At 37.1% G+C, this 22763-nt stretch overlaps 1 protein-coding gene across 1 annotated transcript in view; it reads right to left on the bottom strand.

Annotated features, from left to right (window-relative positions):
* The window catches only part of OBI1 (ORC ubiquitin ligase 1), a 43382-nt gene that overhangs the window by 9365 nt on the left and 11254 nt on the right, over positions 1-22763 (bottom strand). The window contains exons 2-5 of the mRNA XM_060636890.3: positions 21626-21761; positions 20455-20546; positions 17678-17926; positions 14068-14156 (exon numbers count right to left, since the gene is read on the bottom strand). Of these exons, the coding sequence (XP_060492873.3) occupies positions 14068-14156; positions 17678-17926; positions 20455-20546; positions 21626-21761 (566 nt within the window). The remainder of the gene's footprint in view (positions 1-14067; positions 14157-17677; positions 17927-20454; positions 20547-21625; positions 21762-22763) is intronic.

Genomic DNA, 22763 nt, shown 5'->3' with positions numbered 1-22763 from the left:
CATTAACTATTTGTGAAAACTTGAGCAATTAACTTTGTGTCTCTAGTTCTCAATGGCATCCCCACAAAAGGGATAAATGCATCAAGCCCAGTGGGTTGCTGAGACCACTAAACTTCAGAAACATCTTCAGGACACAGGGTGACACCAGGGAGGTGAATCTACCTGCCTCCCATGTATCTGATTTCACATCTTTCCCTTACTTGCTCGCTGAGGTAGTAACTGTAAAAGAAAGTGAAAGCAATCTTTGGATCTGGATCAGCTTTTATAATCTGGCCTACGTGACAGTTTTCCAGCATAGATATCCTTGCTGTACATGGTTCTTATATGCGTAAATTTCAGTTGCCACAGTTAAGTAACCCCAGTCACTTAACAATGTGGTTCACACTTACCACATTATATCAGCTGTGACTAACTGCATGAAACTGCATAAAATAAAAATCTCACTACTCGCTTTTCAGTTCACAAAACACTACATAAATAACAGATGTGCATCAGTGACCAATCAGGTCACTTCTTTCAAAGTCTGAAAGTGATTGGTCAGTCTGCATCTGTTATTCAGTTCACAGACAGACAGTAAAACATGTAGTGCTGCCACATACATTTTACAAGGATGAATAATCAAAAGACAGAACTGGCCAACAAAAACGGTGGACCAAAGAAATGTAAAGTGATCAATGCTAGAAGTAAAACTGGATCCATTTGTAAATGTAGTTACTGAAGATCTGACCACAGAAATGTTGAAACTGTCACTATTTGAGAGACCCTAGCAATGCCAGAGGAACTTGGGAGCGGCAAACTTATTGACATAAATAAGAGAAGTAGTTGTGATGAAAAGAATAAAGATGTCTAGAGGAAGTGACAGGCTGGTAAAAAAAACTTCACATTAAGGCAATATGGAGATATTTCATGACATTGAAAACATTAAGGATAAAATGTTGGGAGCTGATGCAAACTTAGGAGTATGGCAATTCGTCAAGGCATCAGAAAAGATACTGGCTTCATATCGTAAGTTATGATACAAAGACAAGCACTATTCAGATTATTCTCTACAGGTTTTTTCACAAAGAAATACCTTAATTTGCAATGTTTCTAATGTTTTAAATTGTACTGTGTAAATATTAACACACTAATTAGTTTTACTGTTTATTTCCATATACATTTATAACTGATAACAAGAGATTTAATGTTTTGACAAAAATTATCAAAGTTTATAAAGCAACTTGGTTTACTCATTGATGATTAAGATTGCTTTTCATGGTTTTAACCTGAATAGCCTTTTTATGGTCGTACACAACTGTGCAAAGTGAGGATCACCTATACTAAAGGAACAGTTGATATGTAAGAAAACCAAGTAAACTTATGAGTCTTGAAATTTTTTTTTGATTTATTTATTTTTGATAGAGAGCACAAGTGAGGGAGGGGCAGAGACAGAAGGAGACACAGAATCTGAAGCAGGCTCCAGGCTCCGAGCTGTCAGCACAGAGCCTGATGTGGGGCTCGAACTCACAAACTGTGAGATCATGACCTGAGCTGAAGTCGAACACTCAACCGACTGAGCCACCCAGGCGCCCCAGTCTCGAAATTTTTTTAAAATAACTACCACTTACTTACCCTAAAAAAGAATAACCCATTCACAGGGGGAATTTTATTGTAGAGTTGCCTGTCTATATAACTGCCAATTGCATATCTGCTCATTCTGAGTTTTAGATATTAGAAAAATATCTTACTTTAAACAGAGGAGAGGTAGGGTTTGGAAGGGAAGAACATCCCATTATTTCTTTCCCATTCCTAAGTATTTTCTTCTAAAGCAAAATTCACCAGTGAGAGATTCCTTAAATTTGCAAACTCCTGTTTTTGATTACACATAACTTAAGTGAGTAGCTTGTAACATGAGCTCTTCAGGAACATGAGTTTTGACAGGAGTGGGAAGAACAGGGAGAGGCCCAAGTACTGTGTTCTGCCTTGTGTTTATGTGTGCAGGGTGGGTAAAGGGGCATATTTCAAGGAAAGAGGGCAGAGAGGACCAGGACTGTAAGAAGCTCAAAACTGTATTTGGTGGTAGGGGCCTTTGTCTCATCTGCTTCCAAAGGGTCATCTCTGTGTTCACCCATATCTATCTAACTCTTGTGTATGTGTCAGGAGGACGGTGGGGAGCATTCTGTCTTTAAACTACTAGGGATGGTGGGGGGCGCCTGGGTGGCTCAGTTGGTTAAATGTCCGACTTCGGCTCAGGTCATGATCTCGCAGTTTGTGAGTTCAAGCCCTGTGTCAGGCTCTGTGCTGACAGCAAGCTCAGAGCCTGGAGGCTGCTCTGGATTCTGTCTCCCTTTCTCTCTGCCCCTCCCGTGCTCACACTCTGTCTCTCTCTCAATAATAAATAAACATTAAAAAAAATTTTTTAAACTACTAGGGAAGGGGCGCCTGGCTCAGTCGGCTAAGTGTCTGACTTCAGCTCAGATCATGATTTCATGGTTTGTGGTTCGAGCCCTGTGCCGGGCTCTGTGCTAACAGCTCAGAGCCTGGAGCCTGCTTTGGATTGTGTGTCTCCCTCTCTCTCTGTCCCTCCCCCACTCGTACTCTGTCTCTGTCTCTCAAAAATAAATAAACATTAAAAAAATTTTTTTTAAATACAATAAACTACTAGGGAAGCTCTGGGAAGTGGCCTATGCATTTTTATCTGCTGCTGAGCTGTGTGACTTGCCAGTATTTCTTCAAGAGTTTTCTTTTTAAAGTTAAATACTCCGTTATGAAAATGCTATATTCTTAGAGAATTTATTCATCATAAAAGTATGGTCTATGGCCAATCCTAGACACACAAGTTGGTCCCACAAAAATACATTAAAAATATGAGGCAGACTGAGAGAACAGGAAGCATTCTTCCCTCCAGAAGACTCAAGACAACATTTCTGTTTTCTGGACCATCATCAAATAAACAAAGAAAGAAACAGCCCATCATCAAATAAATAAATAAATGAAGTGAACTTTTATGATGGAATTTACCAAGAGTAAATGTAATTATAGTAATTATTTAACAGTAGCCTGATGACTACTGACAATGATGGTGACAAAAATAACAGCAGCAGCCACTATTTACTAAATGTTTACTTGCATCAAGCACATTGCTATATGCTTGTTATAGAAGATCTTTTTTTTTAATGTTTATTTATTTATTTTGAGAAAAAAAGAGAGGTAGAGAGAACATGAAGTAGAGGGGCAGAGAGAAAGAGAAAGAGAGAGAGAGAGAGAGAGAGAGAGAGAGAGACACTCCCAAGCAGGTTCTCTGCTCTCGGTGCAGAGCCTGATGTGGGGCTCGATCTCATGAACTGTGAGATCATGACCTGAGTCAAAATCAAGAGTCTGGCACTTAACCAACTGAGCCACCCAGAAGCCCCAATCTTTTTAATTGAATTGTTATGTCAACCTTGTGAAAAATGATGTTATTTTGATTTTAAAGATAAGAAATGAGAAGCTTAAAAAGACTGTCTCTTGTTCAAGGATAGGATTTGAATTCAAGTCTGAGTCCAAATACCATGTCTGAAATCACATGAAGTGCTTGAACATGAGATTCCTTCTTAAGTAATATAAGCACCTGTTTATGTTATAAAGTAATGTAAAACACAAGCTAGGTTTGCTGAGCACACAGTTTGTACGTACAGTTAAGAACATTGCTGTAATATTTATTAATACATGCATTTTCTAATGAAACATGGTGAGGAAATACGGAAAGATACAGGAAGTCATGCAGATATGTATGCACAAAATTTATAAATATTTATCAAACACCGACTATGTTCTAGATACACGCTCAAGAATATTTTGTAACTTCCAAAGATCATTCGTTAAAGTGGCCTTTCAGGAAACTATAGCACAGACATCACCCTGGCAAATGCCAACCCAAAGACAGTGGCTATTTTTTTTTTTAAGTTTATTTATTTATTTTGAGAGACAAAAAGAGAGACAGAGACAAAGAACCCCAAACAGGCTCTGCGCTGACAGCGCAGAGCCCAATGCAGGGCTCAATTTCACGAACCTTGAGATCATGATCTGAGGCGAAACCAAGAGTCGGACACTTAACCGACTGAGCTACTCAGGTTCCCAAAAGAGGGTGGCTATTTTAACCTGAGATATGAAGACTAAGTCTGAACCAGAACCACAAATTTAAAAGCTCCATCTTTAAGTGTGCTAACTACAGAAAGTATACATGATCATCTTTCTACCTCATGCATAATCAGCAGGCATCTTCAACTGTAAGGAAACAATGCTACTTATGTGAAATGAGCAAAATTTTAAATGCAAAATTTTAGGGCCCAAACATCACATAGGTACTGGTCTCAGGGTCTAATATCGAGGCATTAAAAAAAAAAAATACAAACTATATTATGCTGCATCTTAGTTTTAGCACAGAATAGAAAGTGCTTCAACATTTGCAAGAATAAAGAAGTCACAATTTCCCCCTTAAAGAGGTGACATGGAAAGTGGAACCAGATAAAGAAATAAGGCCTGTGCAGCCATCCTTCTTCCCTTTACCTCCCAAAAGTACTGTTTAAAGATTAAGGCACAGTCTGCTTTGTAAGCTTTCAAACAGAGAGCAGAGTTTTGAAATAACAGCTCATATTATTAACACAATTTTAAAGGAAGTTTCGTGTGTGCATGTTTATTAAACTAACCATGCATTTGTAGTTAAAAATCGTGATGCTGAAAATTCTTGCTGAGATACCTAGAAATTCTTAACACAAACAATCCTAGTGTTGAGCTGCATACGTAAATTGAAGAGGAACAGAGTCCCTTTTGTAGTCTTTAGAAAGGGCTGACCCATATATATTTAACTGCCTGTGTTGGATAAAACTACTCTTTTTACTGTGGACTAAATTCCATTTTATTTAGCAAATATATTTCATTTCAATTCCACACAGAAATGCCCCAATTTTCTGCCCCAAAGGAAAAGATCAGCCTTGAAGTTTACGGGACATCAATGGGGATCCCAATCTTTTGTGGAAGGAAACAACCTATGACATGCTATTTCCTAGCTTGTTACAGTTCTAAAAGGAGTAAAGGACTTATATCTTTTCTTAAAATGTAATAACCTTAACAACAGCAAAATTTCAATAGTATAAGAGAACAACTATTGTTACATGAAAAAAGCATAATCAAAAATCTCTGGACTAGTCTATACATTTTTCACTACAATTAAATAGTTAAATCATTCTCTCACCAGGAGGAACAATCTAAAACAAAATAAAACAACACAAAAAACTGTGATCCAGCCGCCTTGTAATTATTATTCATTCTGACGACAGTTACTGAGGACTAAAGTATGCTGAAGGGCCATGAGAAAGGAAAACAAAAGGAGCCGAAGACGTTCTCCTTGTTCTCAAGCATTTCACAATCTTCCTGACAACCTTACTGCTTAGTCATTAGCATGCATTGCAGGCTCCTAAAATATCTTATCAATACAATAAAGACAAGTTGACAGAAAACTGCAGTAACTGTCCATCCCCAATTAGCTGAGTACCCAGAGAAGGGCCCCTCAGGCAGCTGAGGGGCCTGAGCACACCTGGCTGTCACAGTCTGGCCCCAGGGTATCATCAGGCTCCCATGACAGTCTACAAGCTCCCCTTCCGGGAAAACCAAAGGGCATAGCAGAATCAGTCATCAGATCAGGCCAGGGTCAAATACCAGGAATCATGGTATTTGTCAGAGCAGAATCATGAGAAGCAAAAAAGGCCAGAATAGGTCAAGAAGGGACAATAGCCAAGGCCAATAAGACCAGAGGTGTTGCTGAGGAAGCCGAAAGGCAGGAGAAATCTGAGTGGTACTGGCATGTCTGGAGACAGTTTAGGAAGAGCAGAACTGTGAACCAAAAAGGAGCCTCAGCTCAGAGTCAGCATGGAGACAGGTTGGATATGCTCAGTTCAAGTTCAGAGACTCAAACAAATCTTGTCCAGGAGCCCAGCAACATGGCCTCCTCCTTTCCCCTTTCTTACTCCCAATCTCTAGTACAACTTTGGAGAACTTCAGGAAATCCTTCTGCTCTCCCCATTTGGAGAAAATGCCAAGAATCTTGGATTTCCTATCCTTATAAACTCTTTGTACTTTAAGCTTCAAGAAAGCTCAAAATCTTAATTCCCTGGTTAGTTCCCTTCAAGATGCAGATGGAATATTACAGTATAAGGACTCCTTCCATCTGCCAGGCTCCACAGAAGGACACACACACACACACATACACACACACACACACACACACACACACACCTTCACATACATGTATTTTACACAGATACATATATGCGTGCATTTTTAAAAATATGTTTTAGCTTTAAGAAGCTAAGCAGTAGAGGGGCGCCTGGGTGACTCAGTCGGTTGAGTGTCTGACTTTGGCCCAGGTCATGATCCCGCACTTCGTGGGCTCTACCCCTACGTCAGGCTCTGTGCCTACAGCTCAGAGCCTGGAGTCTGCTTCAGATTCTGTGTCTCCCTCTTTCTCTGTCCCTCTCCCACTCTATCTATCTGTCTCCCCAAAATAAATAAACATTAAAAAAAAAAAAAAAAAAGAAGCTAGGCGGTAGATTAACAGCATGCCAGTCATGGAACTGCTCAGTACGCCATGTGATCCCTAATAATATAAGAAGAATGGGAATATGTTAGGAAATCATGGAGGGCTTCAGAGACAGAGTGACAACTGGGGAGGAATTAACCAGGCAGAATGAAAAAGGAGAGACTAATGGGAAGGACCAGTGAAGGTAAAGGAAAAGGCATGAGCAAAGCTGCAAGGCTATGTCACACCATGGTGAATCTGGGCCCGGTGAGTAATTCAGCATGGACAAAGGCTGGAGAGGACAGAAAAAGGCCAAAGCTCAAGTCATATTGTAAAGAGCCTCACATACTTACTAAGAAATTTGAGGACAATGGGGAATCATCAAAGGTTATTACGCAAGGGAGTGAGGTGATCAAATTTATATTCTCGAATTCTAGCAACAAAAAGGCAGATGATTGAGAGTTGAGAGTGGAAAGAAGAGCAATCAGTTGGAATGTTGTTTAAAATAGGCTAAGCAAGAAATCAGGTGGATCTAAACTAGCAGGATGAGGAGATGGATTACATAGACATTTAAGAGGTAGCCTAGAAAGAATATACTGAACAATTAGGCGTAGGATGAGGAGACAGGGTAGAGAAACATAGAGGGCTGAAGTTTTTATCTTAGGCTACCAGATAAGTAGTAAAGCCGTTAAGGAGGATAGGAAGAAAGTAAGAGGATAAACCATCTTTTGAGTGAATGGATAATGGATACAATTATCTAGACACATACCTCTATTAGTTCTTGGTGCTACATATTGTTTCAAGGCCATAAAATTATTTCTGTTAATCCTCCCAAGAACACATCACCCACATTTTACATAAAGAAAATGATGGCTCCAAGGGATTAAGTAATTTATTGAACGTTATTTACCTATTCATTTAATTATTCAACAAATATTTATCAGGCACCTTTTAGGTGCTGGCGTTTGCAAGTGAAGGAAATAGGCAGCAGAGCTTAGAGTTTAGAATGGAGGAGACAGACAACAAACAGACCAAGCAAGTAAACAAACAAGATAAATTCAGGCTGATAAGGGCTAGGAAGACAAAAATTCTATAACCTTGGTTCAGCATTAGCTGTGGGCTCTGTTACAAGGGCATTTCAAGTTTTAATTCATTTAACCCTTACTACAACCTATAAGATCAGTACTACTATTGGCCTCATTTCACAGAAGACAAAAAATGGAACTACAAAAAGGTTAACTATCTTCCCCCAAATCACAAAGCTAGTAAGTAGACAAAACCAGAGTTCAATCCTAGGGAGTCTGGTTCTGGAGCCTGTGCTCATAATCACATGCTATCCTGCTTCACCATGCCATGACTGTATTACTATGGTATCCCAATAAGACAGGGTAAGGAAGTAGAAGGTACAAAAGCAGAATGCTTCTTTAGAATGAATGATCAGGAAAGGCCTCTCTGAATCTGATGACAGAATGAGTCAGCCATATAAAGATCTGAAAACAGAACATTCTAAGCAGAGAGAAAAAGTCCAGCATGTTTCAGAAACACAAAAAGGCCAAAATGGCTGGAGCAGGATGAGCTGGGGGAATGGGAATGAGAATGAGAAGCAGAACAGGCAAACATTGACTAGTTTGTGAAGAAACGGATTGTATTTCAGGAAAAAACTGGACAGTTTTAGGTAGGAGACTTATATAATTTGATTTATATTTTATAAAAAGACAATTTCAAGTATGGTGAAAATGAATTGGGTAGGGAAAGGAGGGGCAGAGTGGAAACAGGGAAATCTGAAGCCACGTAATCTGTCTCCAGAACTAAGCATTTATTTAAACACTATGCTTTCTGGTGAATTTAAGGTATAGGATCTTGGGTGAAGGTACAAAATAGACAGATGGGAATACGAATGTACAGCTAAGGAAAAAAGTTGAGGCCAAACAAAGATTAGATTTTATTTTATAATCTCTGACATACAGGTAGATGATTATTAAAGCCATGGGTGTAAATGAGATGACTCAAGGAACACAAATACAGCAAAATGGGAAGAAAGCCCAGGTCATCATCTGTGAAATCTATTCTTTCCTCTTCAGAGCATTTTTTTCCTTATACTAATAACAGGAAATACTGCTCACTATCCAGAGAGTGTCTGGAGCCTTTATCTTCCCTCAGGAGGAGCAGGGGCATGGGGGAAGATTGGTCCATAATGACAAGCCTTGGGGTTGCTATGCAGTAAAAGAGCTGCATGCAGGGAAACTTTATCAAATCCATAGATCTCACTAAAGACACAATGACAAGAACACATGACATTCCTGAATACATATTTATAGAAAGGAAAGCCATTAATCCAATTATAACCAAGTTTTATATTAATGACCTATGGAGTTTTAAAGTAAGTTAGGAGCTGAGGGCAAGAACTGGTGCTCCACTAAAGCCTCATACTAGTGGGCACAACCTCTGCCTAGTGTGCCTAGAGGGGGGAAAAAAAAGGCACAACTGAACAGTGAGATCTCAGAGAGCGGGCATGAAACTTTCAAATGCTCTACAAGTCAATTTTTCATATCTCTTCAAGCTGAAAAAAAAAACAAAAAACACTAAGGAACTCCTAACTCTATCAAGGACAACTCTCCATTTCTGGGCACGGTTTAGGGACAGTAACTGAAGCCAAGGAATTTAGGAACATGAGAAATGTAACACTAAGGTTTTCCCTTCAGCTTCTTCTCATTCTTGTTATTTCTTACCACGTAGAGGTGTGACACTCTTGGTGTTCCCCACTAATTAGGAGACTAAGAACAGGCCTTTCTGTTTAAAGCAGAGAGTGATGGATATAGTGGAGTCATGCTAACCAGCTATTTAAGTGGGGGTGATGACAGTCGCAATGACAAGATGTGCAAATTACATACCTCTACACCTTCTGCTCTGGTAAGTTTGAGAACGAAGCCACCATGCTTCTTGAGCGTAATTGCAGCCACTACTGGAGACAAGGGACTGGAGCTAAAGGGACTACTTAATATTCCTAACAGCTCAAGCTGTTTCCTCTAGCTCAGAATGCCTTCCTCCTCACGGAACTCTCCATCCTTCAAAGTTGGCTCAAGTCCTGTCTCTCTGATAAAGACTCACCCACTGCTGTCTCATATTTTTTTAACTCATATTGCTGTCTTTGCTATTTGGTTTAGTATGTTCAGTCTTTATTCATTTCACGTATTTTTGTTTCTTGCCTTTATTAGATTATGAGCTTCCTAGAGGCAGGGACCAGGTTTCATTGGTTTTATTTACTTATTTTTTTTTATTGTAACAATGTTCAGGCATTCACAGAAGTAGACAGAATAATATAACCAATCCCCACATACTCATCATTTACATTCAACAGTTATCAAGATTTTGCCTCACTCCCCTTATTTGTACATCCCTTTTTCCTGCTATTAAAATATTCTATAGTCTGTATTTTAGTGTGCTTTTCTTCCTTTTTTTTTTTTTAATTTAAGAAAGCTCCATGCCCAGCATGGAGCCCAACACGGGGGTTGAAGTCACGACCCCTAAGTTCAAGACCTGAGCTGAGATCAAGTGTAGGCTGCTTAACCGACTGAGCCACCAAGGCACTCCTAGTATGCTTTTCTAAAAGAAAATACAGACATTTTCTTAAGTAACCACAATACCTAAACAAAATTAACAGCAACCCCTTGGTATTACTGAATATCTAGTTCGTACTCAAATTTACCCAACTGCCTCAAAAATGTCTTGTTATTAATCAATATCCAAACAAGATCCATATACTGCATCTAATTATTATATGAGGCAGACCCCCCCCTTCTTATTTTGCCAATGATTTTTTTTTAAGTTTATTTGTTTTTGAGAGAGAAAGAGAGAACGTGTGAGTGGGGGAGGGGCACTGAGACAGGGGACAGAAGATCTGAAGCAGACTCCATGCTGAGAGCAGAGAGACCAACACAGGGCTAGAACTCATAAACTATGACACCATGACCTAAGCCGAAGTAGGACGCTTAACCAACTGAGTCCCCCAAGCACCACCCCCACATTGCCAATGATTTAATGAAGAAACCTAACCGTTTTTCCTCCTGAATGTACCACATTCTGGATTCATCGTTTCCTCATAGTCTTAAGAGTTATGTTTTTCATCTACTGACTCAACAAATATGTATTAGGAGCAGAATATGAGTAAGAACTCTATAAAATGTAGTGGCTACAATAGCGAACACATCTACAGTCCTGCCTCAAACAAAAGAAAGCCATGAAACAAATAGTTATACAAAATATTAATTATTAGCAATTATGATATGTGCTACAAAGGGAAAGTACGAAGTCTTAAGAGAAATTACGACAAGGGAGCCTAACCTAATTTAGGGGTCAGGAAAAGTATTTATTTTGTGTAGTTAAAGCATCTTGTACAGTGTTAAGTACATAAACACTCAGTGCTTGTGGGTTGGCTGGGAGAGCAAGTTTTCTTCAGATTATCAGCCTTGTAAACTAAAGGGACACATCACCACCTCTGGAGTTCTGAACATCAAATCTGATTCTCTTAGAAGCCCATGTTAAAGAAAGCTGAAAGGGAAAATAAAAGGTTTTCCCCAGGTGAATTCTCCAAACAATTTTGGAAGATAAGAAAAATTTAAGAAGTGGCTATATAAAGTCAAAGAAAAAGATCACATTTTTCTGGACCATCAGTTTAGATATTAGGGCAATGAATTTTTGACAAGTAACAGCATGGGTATTATTGAAACCTGGAAGATCACGCTTAGTAGAATATCTACCATACTGCTCAAAAAGGCTTGGAGATTAAAGAAGAGAAAAGAAAAATATCCAGGTACACTTTAAGAGTGGATACACTGGATGGTAACAGACAGAACAGAAAAACAGTAACACAGGAGATAAACGATAATCCAGATTTTCATTTTAGAAGGCTATATAGCACTTTAAAGTATTATAAAATGCATCACTTTTATATGGCACTATCTACTTGAGACCAATGTAAATGTTTAAGTCCCCCTTGTTCACACCAGATGTCAGTCTAATTTGGGGGCAATAACATGATTTGAGTGTCTTAAAAAGAAATACTTTCTGCCATGGATTGAACTGTATTCTCTACTCACAGTCAAATAAATTCATATACTGAAGCCCTAACCCTCAATGTGGTGATATATAGGGATAGAGTCTTTAGGAGGAAATTAAGGTTAAATGAGATCATAAGGATGAGGCCTTAGTCTGATAAGGTATCAGACTAAGGACACCTTATTAGACTTGGTGTCCTTACAAGAAGAGGAAGAGAGACCAAAACTCTCTTTCTTTCAGATATGTGAAGACATAGAAAGTGGTTGTCTGCAAGTTAAGAAGAGAGCTCTTGCCAGAAATTAAAACTGGGGTTGATTAAAACCCCTTGATCTGGGGTTTCTAGCCTCCAAAACTGTGAGAAAATATTCAATGTTTAAGCCACCCCATCTATAGTATTTTGATATGACCACCCAAGCTGACAAATTCACTTTCCTAAATTCTTTCCTCTCTAGGGTCTAAATTTTAAAGCTCTCTCTTCTGCATGATTTGTAGAATATGTCTGTGCAACTTGAAGGATACATCAGAAACTAAAGCTGTGTGTTTAAAAAGCATACCTTGACACCTAACCAAGTAGACCAAAGAAAAATAATTGGTCAAAGCACTTCTAGTCAAGGGAACAAAATGGAACAGATGGTTTTATTTGTTTGCACTTACTTTTAAACTCTTGAAATTTCATATTTTTTCAATACAAATAGGAGCTCTCCTCAGGTGAACCAGATCTGGGTATTTTCAGCTGTGGTCAGCTTCTCTCTGAATCCCACTAGGGTTTGGTGATGCAGAGTAAACAAGGCTATAAATCAAGTGCAATGCATTTAATACCTCAATGCATTGCAAATTGATCTAGAATAGGGGTCAGTTCAAATTGTTTTTTAAGTGAAACTGTTCCCTTCCCCTGAAGGGAAAGAGTGGAAGTTAGAGCAAATCCTGAAGTTATATGGGATTTAGAAGTGTGGTTGCTTGTTAGCACAGACAGAGGCCAGGTTTCGTCAGGCGAGATTCTTCCGTGGTTTATCAGGCTGGAGCCATGGATATTTAAAAACACATCCTGGTGGCTGGCATTAAATCTGAAATCTGGTGGGCAACTTTTCAAGAAATAAAAGCTACAAACAAAACAGCTTTAGTTCCATTCAGCATGCTGTGGGAAATACAGCTAATGGACAAGCATTACTATGACTGGCAAGGCGAGGTGCCAACAAATGAGAGGAGCAGAGTTTCAAACCACCACATAACAGCAACATTTCCTAAGCTTATTTCACTAATTTGTCAAAGCAGAACATTATCTGAAGTGAAAGAAAAATGAGGTTGGAATGCACAGGGGAAGGAACTATTTAAAAGTAAAAGCTATGCTTCTTTCTCTATCAGTTAGTTATCTCTGCTTTGAGTAATCATCGTTTACTTCTACCATTTTCTGATACCACACTTGGTTTGACTAAAGGCAATGTTTTCTCCTTTTCATATGATAAGCAGACAGCAACTTCTAGTAGGATAAATTTCCACTGCCGGCTTATGTCTGCCTTGCCTTTTCCACTGGGAAGAAATGAAGTCTAGTGGTTAAAACAGAAAAGTGTGGAGTTCTGATATGCCACTCCTCAGGGAGGGATGGAGGGCCATATTCCCTGCTTACTGTGTTTTTTTTTTCCCCCTAAAGAAGAAAAACTTCAAGTGCTACCTTCCATCCTTTCTCCATCTTTAATTCTCAACTCTCAATTGTATCTTATAATTTTAAACAAACTGTTAAGCAGGTCGCTATTTGTACTCTCTTACTCGGAATAGAATGAATACTATCCCATCATAAAGAAAGAATAAATTTACTTAACTTTATAATTAAAATAGTCTAAAATTCAACAAATGATGCCTTAAATTCTATTTCAGATAGGCTTTTCACTATAATGGTTAATGTAATAGTGTAATGGTCCTCAGTGTAACATAATAGAGGATGTACTCCAGGGCTGGACTACCTGGGTTCAAATCCTATTTCCACCACTTACTAGCTATAGCTGTGCAGATTTAGATAAATGAATTTCATCTCTCTAAGCCTCTGTTTCCTCATCTGTAAATGGAGAACACTAATAGGATACCGCAGGTTGTTGTACCTGGCAAACCGGAAGCATTATACACATGTTAACTACTATTAAGATTGCTTCAGAGAACATCTAAAGGGCATTATGTTAATCCCCCTATTCTCTGTTAGTACTATTAAAGTTATATGTAAAACCAAGTGAAAGTTCTCCAGTCTCAGGTCACATAAAACAATCTTCTTGCTGATCAGGTAAGAATGAAATCCCTTCTCCAAAATTCGCCCTAACTGATACAAAGATTTCACCAATAACATAAGCATACACTTGACTTTTAGAGGCAAGACATTCTATTCAAACCTACAGGTTTCGTTGAAAAGAGTCAAATGAAAAGCACATACAATCATAGCACCTAAAATACTGACACAATCTGAAACACTGCTCTATAAGCAAAATACTTACTTCTGGGGTGATCTGTTATCAACTTCAGCCTTCAGTCGTAAATTCTCCCTCACCAGGCCACCATTTTCCAATTTCAATTTTTTATTTGCCTTTAAAAAAAGAGTTGAAAATAATTAAGCATGAGCTAAGACAACTGCTTTGTAAAAATTATGTCATGAGCCATCTGTATTTTTTAGAGTGATATCAGAAAACTGAATACTAGAACATGGCCTTCAGAAACTTAAAATCACCACTGGGAATGACTTGTGAATCTGTGAACACAACCAAGCATTTTTAATCCATATTCCCCAAGCACTCTCCAATTCTCCTATCCAGGGAAATAAACAGAGCTATGTTAGTTAGCTTAGAGTCATTAAGGGACTATACTAATGGCAAATATGTTTTTTTTTTTTTTTTCTCTTTTTCACATAACTGAATACTCTAAGCATGGTAACACTATACCACATGCAATTATTTGCAAAACTAATGCTAAGAGTTAATTCTCATGAATTATGAGCTATGAGATTGATTTTTGGTTGCTCTTTAAAAATAGCTTTTTAGTGATAACAAATCTAATATAATTAAACCACTTGCTTTCTTTCTTCTAAAGGCTTTCCCGAATGCCCTGACTCACAACTTCTGGGACTCTCAAAATTGGGTCAATATTTTCTTTTTTTTTTTTTTTAAAGTTTTATTTATTTTTGAGACAGGGAGAGACAGAGCATGAACAGGGGAGGGTCAGAGAGAGGGAGACACAGAACAGGCTCCAGGCTCTGCGCTGTCAGCACAGAGCCTGATGCGGGGCTCGAACTCACAGACCGCGAGATCATGACCTGAGCCGAAGTCGGCCGCTTAACCGACTGAGCCATTGGGTCAATATTTTCTAATAAATTCTATGGCTTCTCTTGATTAAAAAAATCCCACTATTATTTTCTTTTTTGAATTGTCTACTACCTAAAACTTGTCTGACAAAACATCAATTGCTAGAAAATTTAGAAGTTGAATATTGATTTTGGACAGGCGAAAAACTAGTGTGCCTCAATTTTAGAGTCTTTTTCAAAGCTATTTAAATTCCTCAGTTATAGCATTTTTAATTCCAAAGAATAACAACACTCCCTAGCCTAGAAACTAATCTCACTAACTTGGCAAGAGAAAAATCTTTGACCAGAACATTAATATTTAAAACATTTTAAGGTAAATGGATCATAAAAACTACTGTCAACAAAAAGGTTTAAACCAGATTTCAAAAATTTGACCCATGCTTTTGGCTAATTTCTAGAACTTCTGACTATATTACTTGTCCATCCACACACAAATGCCCCAAGAGGATGACAAGGTAAGAAGGGCAAAAAACATTCTTCTAGGTACAAAGCCTAGCTCTTTTACTTAGGTTCACTGAGGTTCTCTCTGGACTCTGAGCAGCTCCTTCCCTTCACTGTCACAAACCAACCAGAACCATGGAGGGTTAATTCTTTAAGTGACTGACAAACACTACTGCCCCCTCTGAAGATATAAGGAAAGTCATTTACTTCCTCAAACACAGACAGAGAATGAAGCTCTCAAGGATAGCACCATAAGAGGAGGCACCTAGTGAATGCTTTTTGATGATGATGACAAGCTTAAATCTGAAACTCATTTGATTTCTTTCCCCCATTCCTTCATCTGTATCGCTACATTTCAAGGTCTTTCCCCAGTCTTGTGGCTAATATTCTCATTATGGGCTGGCTGGTTCTTCAACTATCAGAGGTATTTTCAAGTTCAGGAGGTTCAGGTGAGTGAAGATTACAAAGGGCAAAGTTCTGCCTATTTGTTGCACCAGAAGAGTAATGAGGACTTTGGCTAACTATTTTACATTTGCAACACTGACTGGGTAATGATACTGGCCTCATAATGGTTTCAAAACTCACTTAGTCCTGGAAACATCAGAAAACAAGTCCATGTCACTCATTCTAAGTAGACTGAATCTTCTGTACTCCTATATTTGATTTATAGTATGTTATTATTTTGTGTTTCACATCCAAAGTTTACTCCTATATTTGATTTATAGTATGTTTTTATTTTGTACTTCACATCCAAATTTTGCTTCCATGTGTTTTAATTCATTTGTGTCCCAGTTTATTGCCTCATACTCTCTAATACCACCACGAGGCATCCAAAATGAGCTTATTAAATATCCCAAATAATTCTGAGGTTTCAATGTGCTTTGGGTATTGAATTTAACATGTGACCTTTAAAAGAACAAAGAAAAACTGTGTTTTATGGAACTCTTTTTTTCATATAGACTCCCTACACCACTCTTATGAGTAATGTTTTCATATAGATCTTCATCTTCAAAGAAGCATTTATTGAAATGAAAATTTAAATGAAACTTAACAACTATAAAGGAGACCATGTAGAACCTAATTATGGCTCAAGAAGATAAAGGGAAGTTAAAAGGGACATGGTAGATTGATAAATACTATAACTTTCCAGCTGTCTTTCCTTTTCATATCCTCTTCTTACACAAACCAACAGGCTAATGTTGGCCTTCAATATCTAAAGAAACTACACACTTTCCCTAAATTTGTAACAAACTCAGTACCATTGTATCTGTAGTTTATTTTTTCTCTAAAAGCACTAAGTTCCCTTCTTTCTCTCATTTTGGCCTTTGTTGAGCCCAAACAACATTTATTTTATACGTGGGTATGTGAAGATGGTTTAGTATTTACACTAAGTTGCAGACTTCAATGCTACTTAACTTCGCTGAGGATCTGAGGGTAGTAGGTGATGGTACTTTTTAAAAATATCATATGGAGCTCATTAATGATTTCAAGGAGGCAGGATTCAGTAATTCGGCACAGTAACAATATTTTAAGGGAATGCAGATAGGTTAAATGGGTGGTTGTAGACATGGATACCACAAAACCATCTCAATTCAGACCAACAAAACTCCACTGTGGATATACTTGAAATCAAAGTCACTCAATTATAACCTCTTGTACTAATGGCATGGATCTCATCTCCTTTCCTAGAGGTTTGCCTTTTTCACCTGTGCTTTTATCTCGTTGGATGAACGGAAGAATAATTGAAGAAAAATGAACCCACATCATAAGCTTTAATACTCCTCTGCACGGAGTATTCTAAAGCAGGTGCTCACAGCTTCCTTGGAATTAGTCATTAAGCCTAACTACTAACAATCTTAAAAATAAGAGGATGGTAGTACTAGAAAATATATAATCCAAACTTTTCTTTTTATAGGTAGGGAAATGGATACATGTTTGTTTTTATGCATACAGGCCAGTCACTGACATAAGCTTAAGAAAAATTAAGCCAAACCACGAAGAGGGGAAATAGAAACACATCCTTTAAACTGATGTCACTTGTCTACAAGAAGATGCAAACTCATATAGAAGCACTAGAGTGTCTCCAATTATAGTCACAAATGGAACCGCCTGATATTTCTTGGCAGCTAATGACATTTAAGGAGGAAAGAGTTTTCCTATTGCTTATAAATGCTCATCCAGAGATTTTTGTCCTTCTCCCACAATCTTCTAATGAGTCAAGATAATATGGCTATTTATACTTTTGAAGGTACTCATAATACAGAATTTTAAAAACAACTGTAATAGAATTTTTAAAAACCACAACTTACTTCCTTTAACTTATCCACGTCATCTTTCACTTTTTCATAGATTTCGTTCGCTGTTCTAAGTTTTTTCTTCCACTCTGCTACAGTTTCTGGGTCAATTTTACTTGGATTGTCTGCAATTGGATGTTTGTCTTCAGTTTGGCTGCTTTGCATCAAGGTTAAAGGATCCAGAATAGTCTTGATTTGTGACTCCAAGCTGAGATTTTTACTCTTAAGGTCTTCTACCTCTTTCTGCAGACAATCTATTTCATCCTGATAAAGAAGTGCATATCCATTAGATAGACACAGATACTGAACACATATGTATGCTAAACGGAGATCAATGTGTTTTTAAATTTTATACTCAAAATTCTGTAGATACACAGATTAGTTACGCATCAGAATAGTTCTGTAGGCAGAAAGTCACGTACAGTTGAAATTCTCAAAATAAAACTGGCATTTCCACTGCTTTAATTCAGTGATAGTTTGTGGTTAAAAAAATAAAAATGTCAAATCTTTGATTTTATTGAAGATATCCAGAATGACAAGTCACATGAATTCAACAAGGAACCCATTTCCTTCCACTTTCCATTTCAGAATAATTTGTGTCATTTTTAGTTATACTTTTAACTTTTCTACATTCTGGTTCTTCCATTACCACTATGACTATTTCAAGTATTAGTTTTCCCCATCTGGAACTGCTTATTATCTTAAACCCAGTTACTAAACATTTGATCTAGAACTCTTTTTTTGTGATACCATTTATTAATCTATAATAGATATTTCATCTTAAACTAAGACTGTTAGAAATTCTGTTGTTAGAAAATAAACTGGCAAGTAGCTCAATAAGCCAGAACTCTTAAAGGATTAATCTGATTAGGACCTAAGTATGATAAATATTAAGTATTTAAGAATACATTTTAGAATTAATATAGATAGTACTATTGCATTATAAGAAAATCACTTTATTTGTTGGAATTAATGTATTAATGAATAAACAAATAAGAATAGGAAAACATATATGAATCAACATTTATACAATCATTTATGTATGTCCCACTTTATTTCAAAAGTTTTTGAGGCAACTGAAGCAGTTTCCATGCATATACTTCAAAATATTTTGTGTCAAGGGGCGCCTGGGTGGCTCAGTCGGTTAAGCATCCAACTTCGGCTCAGCTCATGATCTCACGGTTCACGGGTTTGAGCCGTGCATCGGGCTCTGTGCTGACAGCGCAGAGCCTAGAGCCTGCTTCAGATTCTGTGTCTCCCTCTCTCTCTCTGCCCCTCTCCTGCTTGTGCTCTGTCTCTCAAAAATAAATAAATGTTAAAAAAAAATTTTTTTAATAAACATTAAAAAAAATAACAATAATTTAAAAAAAATATTTTGTGTCAAAATAAGAGAATAATAGTATCCCCTCCTTAGTCAACATAAAATAACAACTGGGCTTAATGGTTACTATTCAAGAACATATAAATGCCATAAGCATGAAACTAATTTGGAAAATTTCCATTCCCATGTCAAATCACCTTCATAAGAAATAAAACTACCGCATGATCCTACTTATATGTGGTATCTAAAAATGCTGAATACATACAAGCAGACAGTTAAACAGTGGTTATCTAGGGTAGGGAGGTAGGGCACATGGGGAGGTGGGAGAAACAAGATGGGTCAATATATACAAAGTTGTAGGATGAGTAAGTCTAGAGATCTAATGTACAGCATGAGAACTACAGTTAATACTGTAGGCTGAATATCAGAATATTGTAGTACTGAATACTAGAAATTTGCTAGCAGGGCATATTTCAGATGTTCACAGCACAAAAATAAAAAAGCACATGATGAGATGGCTATGTTTATTAACTTGACTAATGCAATCATTCACAATGGATATGTATATCAAAACATCATGTTGTGCCCCTTAAATACATGCAATTTTTATTTAAAAAAAATCACTGGTTAACATGCAAAAAAAAAAAAAAAAATAGAAAATAGCATATTTCACACCAAAATCTCTTTGCTGGTAGCTGACATAAGTATATTTACTTTACCAAAACTAATGAGCATAAATTATCAGTGAGTTAATAGACAAACCAAATGGAATGAAGGTTATAGTCACTGTTTACCAGAGAATTCATAATGCCTTGTGGGGGCTGGAAGACTGACTTTAACAAGTGAGTTTCCTTTGTTTCCCAACTTCTTGAGGGAGCAAATACTTATAAAATGATGTCTGTTGACAAATTTGAAATTAAAGAAAGGAAAAAAGAAATGCTTGTATTTGTTGCTGTCTTCTATTTGAAATAGAAAAGGAAAAAAGAAAAAAAGTTCATCAAATAAGGTATTTTTTTTTGGTAGGCTCCCTACCCAACATGGGGCTTGAACTTACAACCCTGAGATCAAGAGTCGCATGCCTTACTGACTAAGGCAGTCAGGCGCCCCTCAAATAAGATATATTTAAATTGGCATCTAAAACAAGATTTCGGGCACCTGGGTGGCTCAGTTAGTTAAGTGTCTGACTTCAGCTCAGGTCATAATCTCACAGTTTGTGGGTTCTAGCTCCACGTTGGGCTCTGTGCTGACAGCTCAGAGCCTAGAGCCTGCTTCAGATTCTGTGTCTTCCTCTCTCTCTGCCCCTCCCCTGCTCGTGCTCTGTCTCTCTCTCTCTCAGAAATAAACATTAAAAAATAATAAGATAAAATAAGATTTCATTGGATGTTTACTCTAAGAAGTCCAGAGACTGAGATAGCTCAGTTTTACCTTGAATTCAATGCTGTCCTCATTTTAAATTGTAAGTATTATTTACCTCATATTCTTTGTGGAGTAACTCAAGTCTAGTTTTCCGAAGGTGCTTCCTGACTGTATGGCTTAGCATAGGTTCACTTTCACTTGTCCCTCCTACAGGACAAAAAAAAAAAATGTAACTTTCTTTGTGATTTAAACAGTATGAAAACAAAGATAAACTTTTTTCTTATTGTTTTATATGGTTCTCCAGCTTAATTTCTTCATACTTGGGGCTGCGACTTAGGCCTTTTCTCTATCTTGATCTTGAGAAAAGAGAAATATCAAATAATGCCACAAGAAATACCTTCAATAAAATATCATGTGTGTTTACTTACCTGTGTATCTTATTATAGTAAATTCAATGAAAGCAAAGGCTATATTTTGTTGTCACATTTGTACTACTGCAAAATTTGAATACAAATGTTAAATAATATAAAGCCAATGGTTATATTTATATTTAACCAAAAATTATGTAATATATTATCCATGTTACCAATTTAAATTTCATACAATTATCAAATGTTTACCTATATACATCATATATAATCATATAGGATATAAATATTATTATAACCAATGTATTCAAACATACCTAGTTACTGGTAACACAAATAAAAAGATTAATGTGTCTTTTTACTGAATCTAATAACCCAGTTACAATGGATTATGAATAACAGCATTAACTGTATGCGCATAACTCAATACAAGTACACTCAAAATGAATTCTTCCTGAGAGCTCTTTACTTATGCTATGGTTATTTTCTTTGTACTTCTTAGTATCATGATAGCAAAGGCATTTTACAGATGTTGTTTTTCAGGACATTCTATCCAAATACAAGGATGCCTGAACTATTTTACTTGAGAGAATTTATGAAGTATCACTTATATAAGAATGAATAAAGGCAGGAGAGGGACGTGAAGAGAAGCTGGGGAAATACATTCAAATTATTTTCATCAACAAAATTCACAGCAGAAAAATACTCCTCTACCAGATTTTACCCAGGTACCCAAGAAATTAACCTTGGAACAATCTCTGATTCTTCTTCAGATTTCTTAGTTCCAAGTCCTACTAGTACTTCGATAATGGCAAAATGACATCAGTGAAAACTGTCTATTTTCGTCTTCCTCCAAATATACACTATTTAGAGATTGTTTCAAATCTGTTTCTATATGTTTATAAAATAGGCCCTTACCGATAATCTCTTTGCAAGGATTTTCAGGAGTGATGGGGACTCTGCAAGCTGGACACTGGCTATTATTCTTCAACCACAAATCGATACAAATTGAACAAAATACATGGTTGTTGATGCATATGACAGGCTGGCGTACCTTTGAAAACAGAAACATTACTTTTAGCACAGGGCAACAGTCATAACTAGAATCCCAATAGGTTTAGTTTAGAGCAAAAAAATTGCTTCTCTAGAATACAGTAGAGTAGGTGTTTTAAAAGGAAATTATCTAGGATTTATAAAAAACATTGGTTTATAATTTAAACAGCAAACAGTGCTGATGGAAATACGGACATACACTAAACACACAAATCTCTGACTCCATTTAAACAAGCACAAATACTAATACTTTACATTTATGTCGTCTTATATTTTACAAAGGGCTTTCACATGCACTTTCTCTGTTTTTGTTTTGTTTTAAATAATCCTGTGAAGTAAACACAGGAAACATACATCACAAATGAGGTAACCAAAGTGTGAAGCAATTAGGTGGCTCAGTCAGGATTAACTATGTGTTTGTGTGTAGTTGTTTTATAAGACAGAATATAGAAGAGAGAAATTACTTCAGTTTTCTACCTGATACTAGTTTGTTTACGTATTTATTGTCTATCTCTTCCATTAGAAAGGAAGCTGCATGAGAGCAAGAACTTCCTTCGTCTTATTCATGCCTAAATCCCTGATGCCTAGAAGGCAGCCTAATACACAGTAGGTACTCAAAAAAATGTGTTAGATTAAGTAACTGCTATTAAGACAGTATTTAACATTAATTAGGTAGGGAACTTACCAGAGGGAATAAAGACTTAATATTCTTCAACCAGCAAAAATTTTAAAACAGAAACCAAAATAACACCGAAATGCTTAGGCTTTCACTTGATTTACAAAGAAATGTTACTGTGGGACTCAAAACACTTTACAGCATTTTCAATATTTTCCTGTTCTAATCATAAAAATACCATTTGAGAGTCCTGCACTAGAGACAAGAAGATCAAGAGAAAGCAGAGGAAGTAGAGAGATAAGGAAGAGACAGAACCACCACAAAACACTTTCTGCAGAGGAAACGCTTGTGCTGTCCTATATCTGCCTCAGAAAGACACTATGAGTA

Source organism: Panthera onca, chromosome A1 (genome assembly GCF_046562875.1).
Source record: "Panthera onca isolate mPanOnc1 chromosome A1, mPanOnc1 haplotype 2, whole genome shotgun sequence".
In the NCBI taxonomy this organism is placed as follows: domain Eukaryota; kingdom Metazoa; phylum Chordata; class Mammalia; order Carnivora; family Felidae; genus Panthera; species Panthera onca.
The sequence above is the reverse complement of the archived record's forward strand: the minus strand, read 5'-3'. Positions and strand labels throughout refer to the sequence as shown.